Here is a 13,986-nt window from a genome sequence, read left to right as displayed (position 1 = left end):
TTTAAAAATGTGATTATAACCATTCTGAGTGTCTGTTCTGGTATTATATAGGTATGATGGTTGGTTTGCAGTAGTGAGAATGTATTCAAGTCTCTCTGGATTGCTTTACTAATTTGTCCACCCCTCGGTGCTCATGAATTTAAGGTCATGGTTCAATATCCACTTGTTAGCTATTTCCCAGATGGAAAAAACCTCTCTTCCTGTGGAATATGATTACTTACTAACACTGCCAGGCATTTTAGAGACCAAGTGAGTGAATAGATGGTTCAGTGTACACCTGTTCACACCCTTCCAATGGTGAGTGTGCAAACAGCATATTTATGAATGATTGAAACTGATGAAAACATGCATTTTTGAAGATTATTGAGCCTTGTCTTTTTGTGGCATTATATTTGTAGCAAACTGTTGGATGTTGTGGTGTCCCTATTGTAAATGTTAAACATGGTAATTTAATTGATGGTGACTTCCAAATTGGAAAAGGATGTAACCGTAATCTCAGGAGATATTGAAAATAGCTGATGATGAATACAAAATGGAATTATACTTTAGAAATACAACTGGAATTAGTAATCATATGTGGCTTAGTTTTTTGACTGGGGGCAGAATTGCTATAGCCATTGACACTTAATTGCTTCCTTCTTGCAAAGAAATAAAATTAAACCAAAGGGCCTGGTTAAGTTATTTTTATCTTATAGCATCCAATTTTTACTTTTAGGCTCTAGCGAATTTAAAAACAAAAAAGTAAACAGAAGGTAGAAAAAAGGATGGAGAATTCATTTGACATAATGGGTGCAAATCTATGGAAAATTGTGGGTTTCGAATCTCAAGGCCAGTCTCTTCAAAATGGGAGGAGCTGAGTTATGAATTCATTATCAAGGAATAGATCTGAGAATGTATTATTCTCATTCCTGTATTCAAATCCTAGACTAGTTGTCCATAGCAGTGCTTCTCAGAAACAGCATTACCACTTCTAGGGGACATCTGGAAAATATATAGCAGGTGAAATAGGCATGAAGTGGGAGGACAAGCTTACGGAAAGCTCAGACATTCTCCAGGCAGTACCAATCAACTAAGAACTGTCCCTGTTCCCATGTGAATTTTAAAAAGTCATGCTGGATATTTTTGTAGGTGAAAGCCTGAATAGGGTTTCCTGAGCCTAAAGTTTAATTTCATTTTAGGTATAAAAACAAAGTTTTTGTGCATGTTTTAAAATATATGTTGAATTGTCTCAGGAATACACTACCTTGTAAATCGAGGGACTATTGTGCTGTTTTGTTTGGAACTGTACCACTAGTTTTTCACCGTTTGTAACGTTCATGTCACTGAATTCTGTGAGCTGCCACAATACACCAGTATCAGAGGACAGTTGTAGCTGCGGCTTCTTCATTGATTTGAGGGACATGCAAAAGCAGCTGATGACTTTATTGTATCTTCTAGTGATGTGGAATCCCCATATTTCCACACCAAAATACATGTTATTTGATTATATATTACTTTTAAAATAAATAATGTATTATTTATATTAAAATCAAGACATTATCCATACATATTTAAATTGTGAGCATAATTTATATTAACTATAAATTGCATTTCAGGATCTAAAAGTGGGGCATTTCGAGGTGTTTACTGTAAAAAAGACATGCTATGTTTGAAAGGTTTAGGAACCACTGGTTAAGAATCAAAGATTCTTAGAAGTTAAAAAAAGCTTTTAATAGGCATATGTTTATAAAACAAGCAGAAACGCTTATTTTTATAGGAATAAGTTAGAAATTAAGAGCATGGGCCTTATATATATCAAGAGCTTAAAAAGCCTTGCTGGTTTTTGACCCAGGTCTCATAATTTATCCTAAAAATATAACTGGCAAGGTATCCTTTTCACAGGCAAATTATGGTAGGAAAAACAAAATCAACATTTAATAATTTAGAAAATACTACATGATGGAGTATTAAGGGGCTTCTAAAAATAATTGATAAACTTACATAGTGATACCATAAATATTCACAACATTAAGCTAAATGGAAGGATACAATGTGATACTATTTTGCTTTTTAAAACAGGAAGTTTTGCATAGATAGAGTAGTAGAAAGAATTATATTATAAAACTGAATAGTGGAATGACTAGTCAATTATATTTCTTCTCTATACATTACTCTATTTCCTAAATTATCAAAAATAAGCCTGCATGTCTGAAAGTATTTTTTTTAAATGTTACTATAAGCATGATTTTAAAAAGCACAAGGATTGGATCCAAGTGGGGATCCATCCTGAGCAGCTGTGTGCTAAGAGCTCTGAGCCTCAATGTCTCCACTTCATGAAAAGCGATGACAGTTACATAAAATAGGCTTGCAACCCACCTCAAAGAGTGCTTCATCCATACACGTTCCTGCTGTTCTGTTGTTATTAATATTATTACTAATGAAGAAAATAAGGCCTATTACAGTTAGATGACTTGTGAAGTATATTCTATTTCAATTGTTTAAAATTACATGTGTTACAGAGAAAATACAATATATTCAAGGAACTACTCTAGGTGGTACTTTGTTTCTCTTATATTTTTTCTCCTTTGGATGAGAGGGCCGTGCTGAAACACATGTTGGAACACTCAAAGATAGAGTTTTCTTTCTCCAAAATATTGTATATAAGAAAGACGAATGCTAGAAGTAGAATGAAAACCGAGGATGACTGAGAGTAGGGGTATGGGAGTATGGGCTGGAAGGCCACAGAAATAGATTTCAAACCCTATCTCAGTTACTATCACAATGTTTACATTTAAGCATAAAATCCTACTGAAAAATATTTCTTTCAATTATGCATTTGTGAAATTTTATAAACGTTACCAAAAGTACATGAAAATACAGAAGGAAACATGAAAGGAGAGCTGCCTGACTCAAAAACAGCTTGACCATGGTGTTTTCGGTAGTCTTCAAATACATCCATGACAAAATGAAATGCCTGTATTAAACTGCCTATATTTTCAACCTTGATACCTACTATTATGTTTCTTTTAATAACGTGCCCACTCATTAGCACCCTAACAGAACAAAGGAAAAATCAGGAAGAGGTACAGGTCACAGTGAATTCACCAGTACTACAGAAAACAGAGTAGCAGGAACTGTGGGCTTACTAAATATTTTTTGGTCTTGGGCCGATGGTTTTCTGTTGGTTTACTAATAGCGATTTTCTTCTTTAACTCAGCGATGCATCAGTTTTCAGTATTTTTTCCCCTGCTTTCTCACCTTTTATTATGTCACAAGCAACTAACATGCCAGTTCCCCTATGGTGTTCTTTTCAGTAGAGTCAAAGGTGTCATATCACAGCCTACCATTGATTTTCCATCTGTCCCAGTCACCGCAAAAACTGTCACCCAGCACACTCGTGCATTGTTCTTCATGAGGGCTGAATCTGCCGAGGAAGCCCTTGACCATTGGTTTTACGTGATCCCTTCTATAAAACTAAAAGCTAATTTAACTGAAAGAACTTAAATAGAGAAAAGAAGCCAAAGGAACCCTCACGTTAATCAGAAATTTCAGCAAGCCTTGGAATAGAATATACGTCATTCCTCAAAAAGAGCAAGTACAAAGTGATGGGGGATAAATGACCAGCAAGTGGATATTTCTAATCTTTCTCACTTTCTGCCTCTGTCTCTCTGGTGAGATGAACTGTAGCCAAAATCATTGAGATAGATTTGTTTTTAAGTAAATAGTAGTGAAATAATATCTAAATAACAAAGATAAAGACAATTTGAGCTATGTCATAGAAATATAAATGTGAAGTCTGACTCTGCCCATCTTTTTGAATTGCCAAAGTGAAAAAGGATTTCCTGGGTAACATAAAAATTCCAGATTTTCATGTTAAAAGAAAAGAAATGCTGGGACTTCCCTGGTGGTACAGTGGTTGAGAATCCTCCAATGCAGGGGACACGGGTTCGAGCCCTGGTCCTGGAAGATCCCACATGCCATGGAGCAACTCAGCCCATGCGCCACAACTAATGAGCCTGCACTCTAGAGCCCGCGAGCCACAACTACTGAAGCCCACAAGCCACAACTACGGAAGCCCGCATATCTAGAACCCATGCTCCCCAATAATGAGAAGCCCATGCACCACAACAAAGAGTAGCCCCTGTTCTCCACAACTAGAGAAAGCCCACGAGCAGCAACAAAGACCCAAAGCAGCCAAAAATAAATAAATAAATAAATGTATTTTTTTTTTAAAAGAAAAGAAATGCTGAGTATATTCTATAATTCATTGGGGATTGACCTCAGCCCTGAGTCATCTGATTCCTAATGAGACAGTAGGCTCCTGCCCTTGCCTACTTGCTTCAGGGCTGAGGCTGCCTCCTCTAGACCCTGGGGCAAGCTGGACATATGAAATAAATCATTTAATACATCCATAGTACCTTTTATATTCATAGCTTTATAAAGCCAAATTAATTTATCAAGTTTCATAAACTCTGAAGGACACATATAATTACAGCCCTACATATGGCTAACCAGGGGCAGCAAGTAGTCATGTGAGCAGCTGAACAGAATTTAGATTTTAACTGTCTCATTTCTGAACTTTCATGCACTAACAGAAAGGCAGGGACACAATGAAGAATCTTTGAGTCACTGGAAAATTCTAAGAATTGTGAGTTGGGTTAAGAATGTGCCTAGAAAAGGATGATACCATTGCCAACACCAAAAAGAACTCTGGTTGTCTCTACTTAGGCAAAGAGTGTTTAGATCCAGTTAGGGGAGTTCCTGCTCCCACATCTCCATGCTTTGATGAAAGTGTAAAATCCACTCGGTAGAAGACTTTGTGCTGCGTGCCAAGTGAAGTCTATATAATTCACAGTAAGAAGAAGTAACTATACATTTGTATCCTCCATTTTACAGATTAGGTCAACAGTGGTTAAGTGATTAGACCAAACATTGTGGACGACCAGCTTTGGGGAAGGAGACTGTAGGCAGTACATAACATGAATCAGTCATTTAATTTTCATGACAACTGCACATATGATTGATTCTATGATTCAGGGATATTCTAGAGTGTAGATTGGATGAGGTATGTAGCGAACTGACAACCAGGAGATTCCTTTCAATCCCAGAATTCTACTATTCTGATTTCTAGAATAATGATCTTTTCTCAAATGGACTTAGTCTGAATTCAAAACTCCTATATCTGAGATAGTACTATTAATGCTTCTTTGTAGTCTTACTGATACCAATGCAATGACAGAAAAGCTAGAACATCAATTAAAATAACTTTTTCTAGGCTGAATTTTCTTGATGCTTACCACATGCCAGGCAAATTGCTAAGTACCTAACATAAATCTATCATTCAGGGTTCTCACACACCCCTATAAGATTAGTACTGTTATTATTGTTATTTTACATATGAGAAAACTAGGCACAGAGAATTGGAATAATTTCCTGAAGGTCACACAGTTAGTTAGGGTAGAGCTGAGAATCAAAATCAGTTGTATTTAACTCCAGAATATGCAGTCTTGATCACTATGCTAAATATGGCATTATATATTGGCCTGTGACTTATTTTAAGCAAGATAAATTTTAGAGATATAATAATGACAAAAGTCTCGGGCTTCCCTGGTGGCACAGTGGTTAAGAACCCTCCTGCCAATGCAGGGGACACGGGTTCGATCCCTGGTCCGGGAAGATCCCACATGCCGCAGAGCAACTAAGCCCGTGCCACAACTCTGAAGCCCGGGCGCCTAGAGCCCATGCTCCGCAACAAGAGAAGCCACCGCAATGAGAAGTCTGCACACCGCAAGAGTACATCTACATCACATGGATATACAGCCTTAGAAAAGAGATGTAGAAAGATGATACTTAATGGTTATACAGTAAATGATTTGTTAATGTGAAGGTAAGCCCAGGACGTAGATGTTCCTTCTTTTATACCCCCATTTTATGGCTTTCTGGTCTTCAAGATTATGTTGTGTTTTCCCCATACCTAGCATAATCTATTGATATTTGGCAATGGACCAGAGGAAATTAAAGAGAGGTTCATTTTCATTCAAAAAGACCATAATCAGGTCACTATTATAAACGATCAGGTAAACTTACAAAACTACTGTAAATGATCATTTAGAGCCTCTTATGGACGTAGATGTTCCTTCTTTTATACCCCCATTTTATGGCTTTCTGGTCTTCAAGATTATGTTGTGTTTTCCCCATACCTAGCATAATCTATTGATATTTGGCAATGGACCAGAGGAAATTAAAGAGAGGTTCATTTTCATTCAAAAAGACCATAATCAGGTCACTATTATAAACGATCAGGTAAACTTACAAAACTACTGTAAATGATCATTTAGAGCCTCTTATTTAAATAAGTCATTAGCCTTCATATTGGATACTAAACAGAATTTTAACTCATTAATTTTACAATTGTCCATTTTTCATCACAGGAAATTTTTGTCATTGCATCTCTACTGATCTCATGGACACGCCTTTTTCAAGTTTAAATTCATATCACAAAGACAGAAAAACGGTATCTCTGTGGACTTTAAATCCATTCCAGAGATTCTGCTCTTCTCCATAAATCAGATTAACTTAACCATATTTGCTATAGCCGGTGGTCACCAGACCCCAAGACTCCTCAGTACCTGTTGTCTATCCAGACGCATCCTCTTGGCGGCATTTCTACTCTCACTCTCACAGGCTGAAGCCAAGATACTCTCTGCAACTGCTGAAGTAAGGTGGGAAGGAATAGGTCGAGACTAAAAAAAAAGAGAGAAAAAAACATGAAAAAATTATTAACAGTATCATTAACAGTCCAATGCTATACTCAGATCTCATAGGATGTGCAGGAGTATCCATGTATTTCAACTCAACTGATTTCAATAGAAAGAGGAAATGGAAATTGCAAAGATGAATAATGAAAGCTAGTTAGAGGTTAAGGCTAGAGTTGCTACAGATCCATCATCCATTCCCACAGCTCCTTTGTCACAAGTGTTTAGTCTGGGCCATAAAGCTGGAGTTTGAACAGGCAGTGGTAAAACTGCTGACTGGGTTTTGCAAGTAAAACAAGTCCTTTAATTCTCTTATAACATATGACAATGCACAACAAAACAAAACAAAAACAAGTGACAGGGCCGAAACAGTTGGAAAAACTGACAGACACTCAGACCATGTCAAACAATCTTAATATGAAATATTATGACTATTTACAGTCTGAGTTGTGACACAATTGATGTGATTAAAATTCTTATAAAAAACACCTTACTTTAGCTTAAAAACAAACTAAAACTTCAGTCCTAGCACAATTTTGCTATAACAAAAATTCAGTGTTCTAGATGTGAGATGTGCATGTGTGCCTACATGCTTTGTTTTATTTATAAAATATGTGTCAATATTATTAGTGTAAGAGGTACATGTTGGATATCCATCTTCTGTGTAGCCCGTGTAGAAACTCATTAACCCCCTGACTAAGCTCCTAATTAACTACAAATTGTTTGTGATTCTCCATATCACTTGTGATAATCAGAAAAGTTTTCCATTTTTTCCCATAATTACATGAAAAATTATCTAACTGAAAGATGAAGTACTTAATGATACCAGACGGTTTTTTAAAAAATTATGATAAGCAAATGATAGATAAGTAACGTAAAAATTAAACGAGATGAGACAGCAAAATATGAAATGACAAAATAAGCGTCTTTTAGCAATCTAGCATATTATAATGGTATGCCATCTTAGGGTTTTCAAAGCCTGAGTCCAAAATATGTATGGCTGCCATACATATTTCTTAGAGGCCTCCCAACTATCAGGGATCTTTTAATTAATTTTTGTAAATGAATGTGAGCATGCCTTTATTGTACTTGATTCATTTTGCTAACTCTGGCATGTATGATGTGCATTATCACACTGAACCATAGCATTTCTATCTCAAACAATATTCTAGAACAACTAAATTCAGACCACAGTGTTTTAATAGCTACTCTTCAGTAGAATTTGTTCAGTGCAGAAAGAGACCAAGCTTTGACTTTATTTGAACTAGGAAACAATTTCTGCTGCTACCTCACCTGACTCCCCCATGTTTCCACCTCCAAAGTAGCCTCTGTAGGCAAAAGGTAGGAAGGGTATAGGGTGCAGTCTCCACCTGCTAACCCTGTGAGATGATGGAAATGATAGGTAGACAACTTTGACAATAAAGCATTACGATATTTGGAATGTCGTTTCTGCAAAAGGAAGAAAAGAAAGAGGCCCCCTGAGGTAGCAGGAAGAACAGTTTTGAGAAGGAAATTACAAAGTCAGGACTGTGTGTTGGGAACAGAGAGGGTCAAATGAAGTAAACATTAAAAAATATTTAAATTGTCATAAAGGTGTATATATCATTTCAAAATGCATACTGCTTCATTTCATTCTGTACTTCATTGAATATGGATACGGTAGTCTAGCTCAGAACTGAAACTATACTAAGCTACAAAAATCAGTGTTTCATTAAAAGATGGCCATAACATGGCTCAAAATTGTACTCTAAACCCCATGGGAATTGGCTACACAATGTGGTTCATCTCAACTGAATTATGTTTTGAGGCAACAGTGTTATAGGAAAAATGGGAATAAGAATATTCCATTATAAAAAAATCATTGTTCAAACAGAAGTGAGAGTTCACACCTTTATAAACTACATCTTTAGACACTTCATTTAGTTCTAGGGATTGAATTAACAGAAGCTAACTAACATATCAGCAGTCTCTATTTTCCTGATCCAATCATTGACAGGCACATGAAATTCAGAGACCTGTTTCTGTTCTTCATTCCTTTTATTTTTTTCTCTTTACCTGGTACCTCTATTCAAAATTAGGAATATGTAAGGCTATGGAGCTTCATTAAGCTGACTAAATTGTAGTAATAAACACATACATTCCTTAAACACCTAATAGTTTGCTGAATAGAGAGAATGCAAGGTAAAATACCTCTTTAATTAAAATGATTTGGTAGCATTTCCTTTCAAATTCTTTTTTAATATTTAAAAACAAAGTGGGAAATGACTTTTACTAGAACAGTATAAGTTACTGTGTGTAATAATTTATATACTTTCCTTTTTGGAGAAAATGACACAGTTGGGTTTTCCCCAAATATATTTAATTGGTCTTCTCAGAAAATAGAATAATTTCCCAGCTGAGTGGAACTAGATATTTTTTAAGGTCACTGGATAACCTCATTATTTCAAGATTTTGGGAAAAAAGTCAACTTCAAGATAAAGCAATCATGTACTCTTTCCTATTAAGTGAAAAAAAATCAGTAGAAGCAAAGATATGTGATTAAACATGGCCAGAAGTTAAAACAATATAATTTTGAAAATAGAGTTGTTCTGAGTTTACTGTAGAATCATAATCCGATAACTGTAAATGGTCATATAAATCATTCAGTACAGTTTTTTCCTTAAAGTTTGAAGAAACTTTTTTGCCTAAGGACAAATTGAGCTAGAAATAGAAGCCAGGTTTCATGTCTCCCAATTCTCAACTCTTCCACTCTCCTAGATTCTGTTGTATACTTAGTACCTTTACAAAATTTATTATTAATAACATAAAATATTTTAGGAAAAATCCTTATATATAAAATGTTGGCTCAACCAAAAATAAGCAGACCAAAGTTATTCCTTTACATGTCTGTATTACAATTATACCTGACTCAAGCTCATTGGAGAGAAGGGCAGAATGAGTGAATAAAATCTATATTACAGTTTAATAGGTACATATGTGTTTTTCAAGGAATTTACAATATCCTAAATACATGATAAAATACGTACGTCCAAGGAGAAAACCAGTACTATTCATTCTAAATTAATCTTAAGATAAATATTAATAATACCTAACTCATATTGAGTGCTTAGATGTGGAAGCATTAATACAAAAATCTGTGATTCATTATCTAATTTCTTCCAAACAACCCTTGAGAAAAAGTACTTATATCATCCATTTTAAAGAAACCCAAATTAAAGTCCTATATAACCTGCCCAAGATCACACAGCTACGATGTGGAAACACCCGAATTCATCTTTAAGTCTGTTGATAAACTGGGACTAATAATCCCTAGTAAAGTTTATTGTCATTTTACAATGAAGGCCTCAGTGAGTTTAAAGAAAGCTGGAGCTCTTAAACACTACACATTCCTCCAGAGGAGTCCATGTACAGCTAACTCCATTATGCATTGAAATGAAGAATATATTAGGGTCTTCCTAAAATTCTTCTCTTAAAGTCATCAAAATCCTCCTAAAACAGCTTCCTATTAATTCTTTAAAACTCTTCTTCATTAATGGCATGATGAAATGGAACTTATCTAACTTCCATCACATGTTCTAAACTGATGCAATCTAAGTTCACAAGATTTTCACGTTGGAGCAACCAGAAGTGCCAAGAAATTACTGTACATGACACATAATAAAGCTTAGTTTCATGCCCAGAACGAGAATCAGGAGCCAGGCAGAGAAGTTCTTTCTCTCCTGTGAGGCAATCCTGGTAAAAATCCCCTCGGTTCTAATATTGATGAGCCAGTAATAAATGCCGATGCTCGTCAATACACACAGAGCTCAATTATGCTATGCCCGGTTATATGATACTAAATATGAAAGCCTTTTGCTTATTTTTCCTCCATGGTGTGGCTATTATCTATTTCACAACTCAAAAGTACTTAGACCAAGAGAGTGAGAGGGAAATTCATCAGTTTTGCTCCTTATAAAAGTAGTGTTATCATAGAGAAATTTAAAACTATTATTTATGAGTTCTCAGAACGATATTCACCGGGACTCCCCTTTCCTTCGTGACATTTACTAGTGGAAAGCCTATTCTAAAATCATCTCTTTAGTGTTTTCCTGTCAGGGTGTTAAGGGCTGTAGTCATGGGTTCCACCAGAGATAAATGCTGAAGATTCCTTGTTACAGCATTAAGAGTGGCCATAAAACACAAAAGCTTCCACCGTAATAACTTGAAATAATATTTCACCAAAATGCAAACAGTTCAATAGATAATTTATGGAAAAAAAACACTGCTCCTTCCAGTTGAATATAGCTCAGTAAATCTACTATTTAGTATATATCTTAGATATTTAAAAATAATTATTCCAAGATGTATACAATCACATATTCTACATGATCTATACCTAGATTGAGATTTGTTACCTATTTCTTTCCTGGATATGAGATAATGCTAACTAGCCTTCACTAATTATCTCTTCATAATTAACTGTCATACTCAACTGGGACAAGTTGATCTTTCCCCAGCACTGTTCTTATCGTAATAATTATCTATGCCCAAATCAATGGTGGTTGTTTCATTAAACAGATGGCTAAACAGTCACATGGGCTTTTGGAGTTTAAAAAGTCACATTTTAATTGGGGACTTAAGATACCATTGCTGTTGGCACAGTGTAAATGTGTCTTTCCTTATACAGGCATGTAAAACCTACTACTACACCAACAAACTATTCCATTTTTTGGTCTTAAAACTAAACAGTGTTAGAGTCCTCTGAACTTCTGCTGTACGCTTAGGATGCTGTACGTTTTTGTTTTTTTTTTTTGCAATTATAAAAAGTAAAAAGAAATCAAGAATATAAGCTCTGTTCATGGGTTAGTGTGGCGATGCTCTCGACTCCAGTGTTCAAGCACAGCTTAATCAAGTATTAGACAAGCCAGATTGGGAGCAACAGTGACATCAACCTGAGATTTTAAGTAGAATGAGCTCTTTTAAAATAATTAAAGCAAATAATTTGGTAGTCAGAATTTAGGTAGAGTTTTAAATTAAGATGATTTCTGCTAAACTTGTTACTTTATAAAATACATAATTTGAAAATTCTGCAGCTTGGATGATATCCTGTCACCCCAAAATGGTATACCCATGCCTGAACACATAACTGTTACAGTGTAAAAAGATGCAGCTCTTAAGGGATCCCTTCTTCTGACCAGGCAGCTTCATTTGCCAACATCAGTGGACTAAAGTAACAGTTTAGCAACTAAGTCAGACAGACCTGGATATTATTATGCGATCAGTTCCTTGCAATCTGCCTGACTACTTTTGCTATATAATCTCTCTGAGCCTCACTCATTCTGCCGAGTATCATTATTTATATTTTTATAAATGACAAAACTGAGGTTCAGTCAATAAGCTACGAATAGGAAAAATAATCTCTATCTCTATATCAGGGGGCAGTTGTTAGAATTCCATGAATTAAGGTACACAAAGTCACTGATATTTTTACTAGTTTATTCAACAAATATACTTAATGAGCACTTTCTATATGTCAGGAACTGTGCCAAGTCCAAAGATAAGGAGATAAACAAAATCAATACTGTCTCTGTTATCATAGAGTTTACTTTGCAAGTTAGTACAATGCCTAGTACATAGGGTATAATATACACAGAACAAAGAGTGTTTATTATAGACTCAACCTTTTATCAGCAATTCTAAGATCCTAATATTATACGAGCTGAAATATTTCAAAAACTTAGGGTAAACTCAGTTGGCAGAAGAAACTGATATGAGAATATTTAGAAACTTTCTTTTTTCTTCTTTCTGTGAATATTCCTAGGTTTTGTGGTAGAAAGACTAATATATTTGTGCATGGGATGGTTTTCCAGACCCCAATGTGAGTGTTATGCAGGAAACAGAATATGTACTTTATCAGGTCCCCCAAATCAGAAAAGTTCTGAATTCTGGACCATTGATGATCCAAGATCTTAGATAAGCATGGTGGATGCAGACTAAAATAGCAGCTCAACTGCCTTGACCCCATCCTAAAAGGTTTGGGTGGATGTGATAAGCAAAGTCCCTTACTGACCTAACTGGCCACGTGACTTAGTCCTGGCCAATCACGGGAGCCCATCCCTTTGTTCCCAGTGACTGATCCAAGAAACGGACATATGATCCAAATAGGGCCAATCCAAGTCCTTTCATGGAAATGGGGACCTGGAGCTGGAAGACTGCTCTTGGATTGGGAGTTTTAAGAAAAGAAGCTTAGAGCTGCTGATGGCAACACTTCCCAACAGGTAGCAAGACTGCGAGTTAAACCAATACACAGAGAAGCATTGGGAGAGTGGCAAATCCCTGACATTTGAGCCCAGCTATGTGAGAATCCTTGGACTTTCCAGTTTTCTTGAGAAAAATATCTTGACTAATTTAAAAGGAGTTTAAAAACAAAGATGATAATTAACCCCTATCTAGGCTGTGATTATAAGTATTTCATTATGAATTAATAGTCTATGCTTTGGCCTTAATTTTAGAACATTATTGACCTTTAATAATGAGCTTTCACAAACACATGGGGAATTGTTAAGTTTTATAGTTGATTCTAAAGCCCAATTTAGCTAATGTCATCTGACATATACATCTGATCAAGATGAGATAAACTAAATTTTCAACTAAAATGACATGTTTTCATTTTAACTGACAACTTATTCAGGTCTCCACTAGGAAACATCTTTTAATTCTGAAAATAAGTGATTACATTTACTTATGATTATTTTGGACCATGACATCTTTTCTTTTAATAGTTTACTTATGAAACGTAAAACTATACACAAATTCTATTCATACAATTAATATTCACACTAATTACCAAATAGATAAAAATATTTTAAAAATAGTGTTTCAAGAGAGTTAAAATTAAACGTTATATGATGCCTTCTTTAGGAAAAAAACTCCCTAAGATTTAAAATACATTAGGCTAGATTTTCAGTTATCAGTAGCTTTTAAAATTGAAATGCCAATTGCAGGATACTGTGAAAGAGCACACAATAAACACTAGCTTATCTCTCCACTAATTTTACTACAAAGTAACACATTAGTATGAATGTCCACTCATTCACTCATCCTTCATTCAACAATTTTAATTCCATTGAATTGAACACGGACTGAGCAGATTTCATGAGCAACTAATTGTACTGTATAAGACATAGTGGATGATACAGAAATGAACAAGTTAAGACGCAGAGTAGTCAAGGAACGTTAACTTCTTATTAGGGAGCTAAGGCCCATATATAAA

General features: G+C 35.3%; 1 protein-coding gene across 8 annotated transcripts in view; it reads right to left on the bottom strand.

Moving 5' to 3' along the window:
• Positions 1-13,986, bottom strand: part of NOL4 (nucleolar protein 4) — a 394,072-nt gene that overhangs the window by 84,174 nt on the left and 295,912 nt on the right. For 7 of the 8 annotated variants that reach the window (XM_065889362.1, XM_065889364.1, XM_065889363.1 and 4 more), the window contains one exon: positions 6,609-6,722. The exons of the other annotated variant lie outside the window; for it this stretch is intronic. In XM_065889362.1, coding sequence (XP_065745434.1) covers positions 6,609-6,722 — 114 coding nt within the window. The remainder of the gene's footprint in view (positions 1-6,608; positions 6,723-13,986) is intronic. 8 annotated transcript variants of the gene reach the window in all.

The sequence above is a fragment of the Phocoena phocoena genome, chromosome 13, assembly GCF_963924675.1.
Source record: "Phocoena phocoena chromosome 13, mPhoPho1.1, whole genome shotgun sequence".
NCBI lineage: Eukaryota > Metazoa > Chordata > Mammalia > Artiodactyla > Phocoenidae > Phocoena > Phocoena phocoena.
This window is presented reverse-complemented; position numbering and strand designations above follow the sequence as displayed.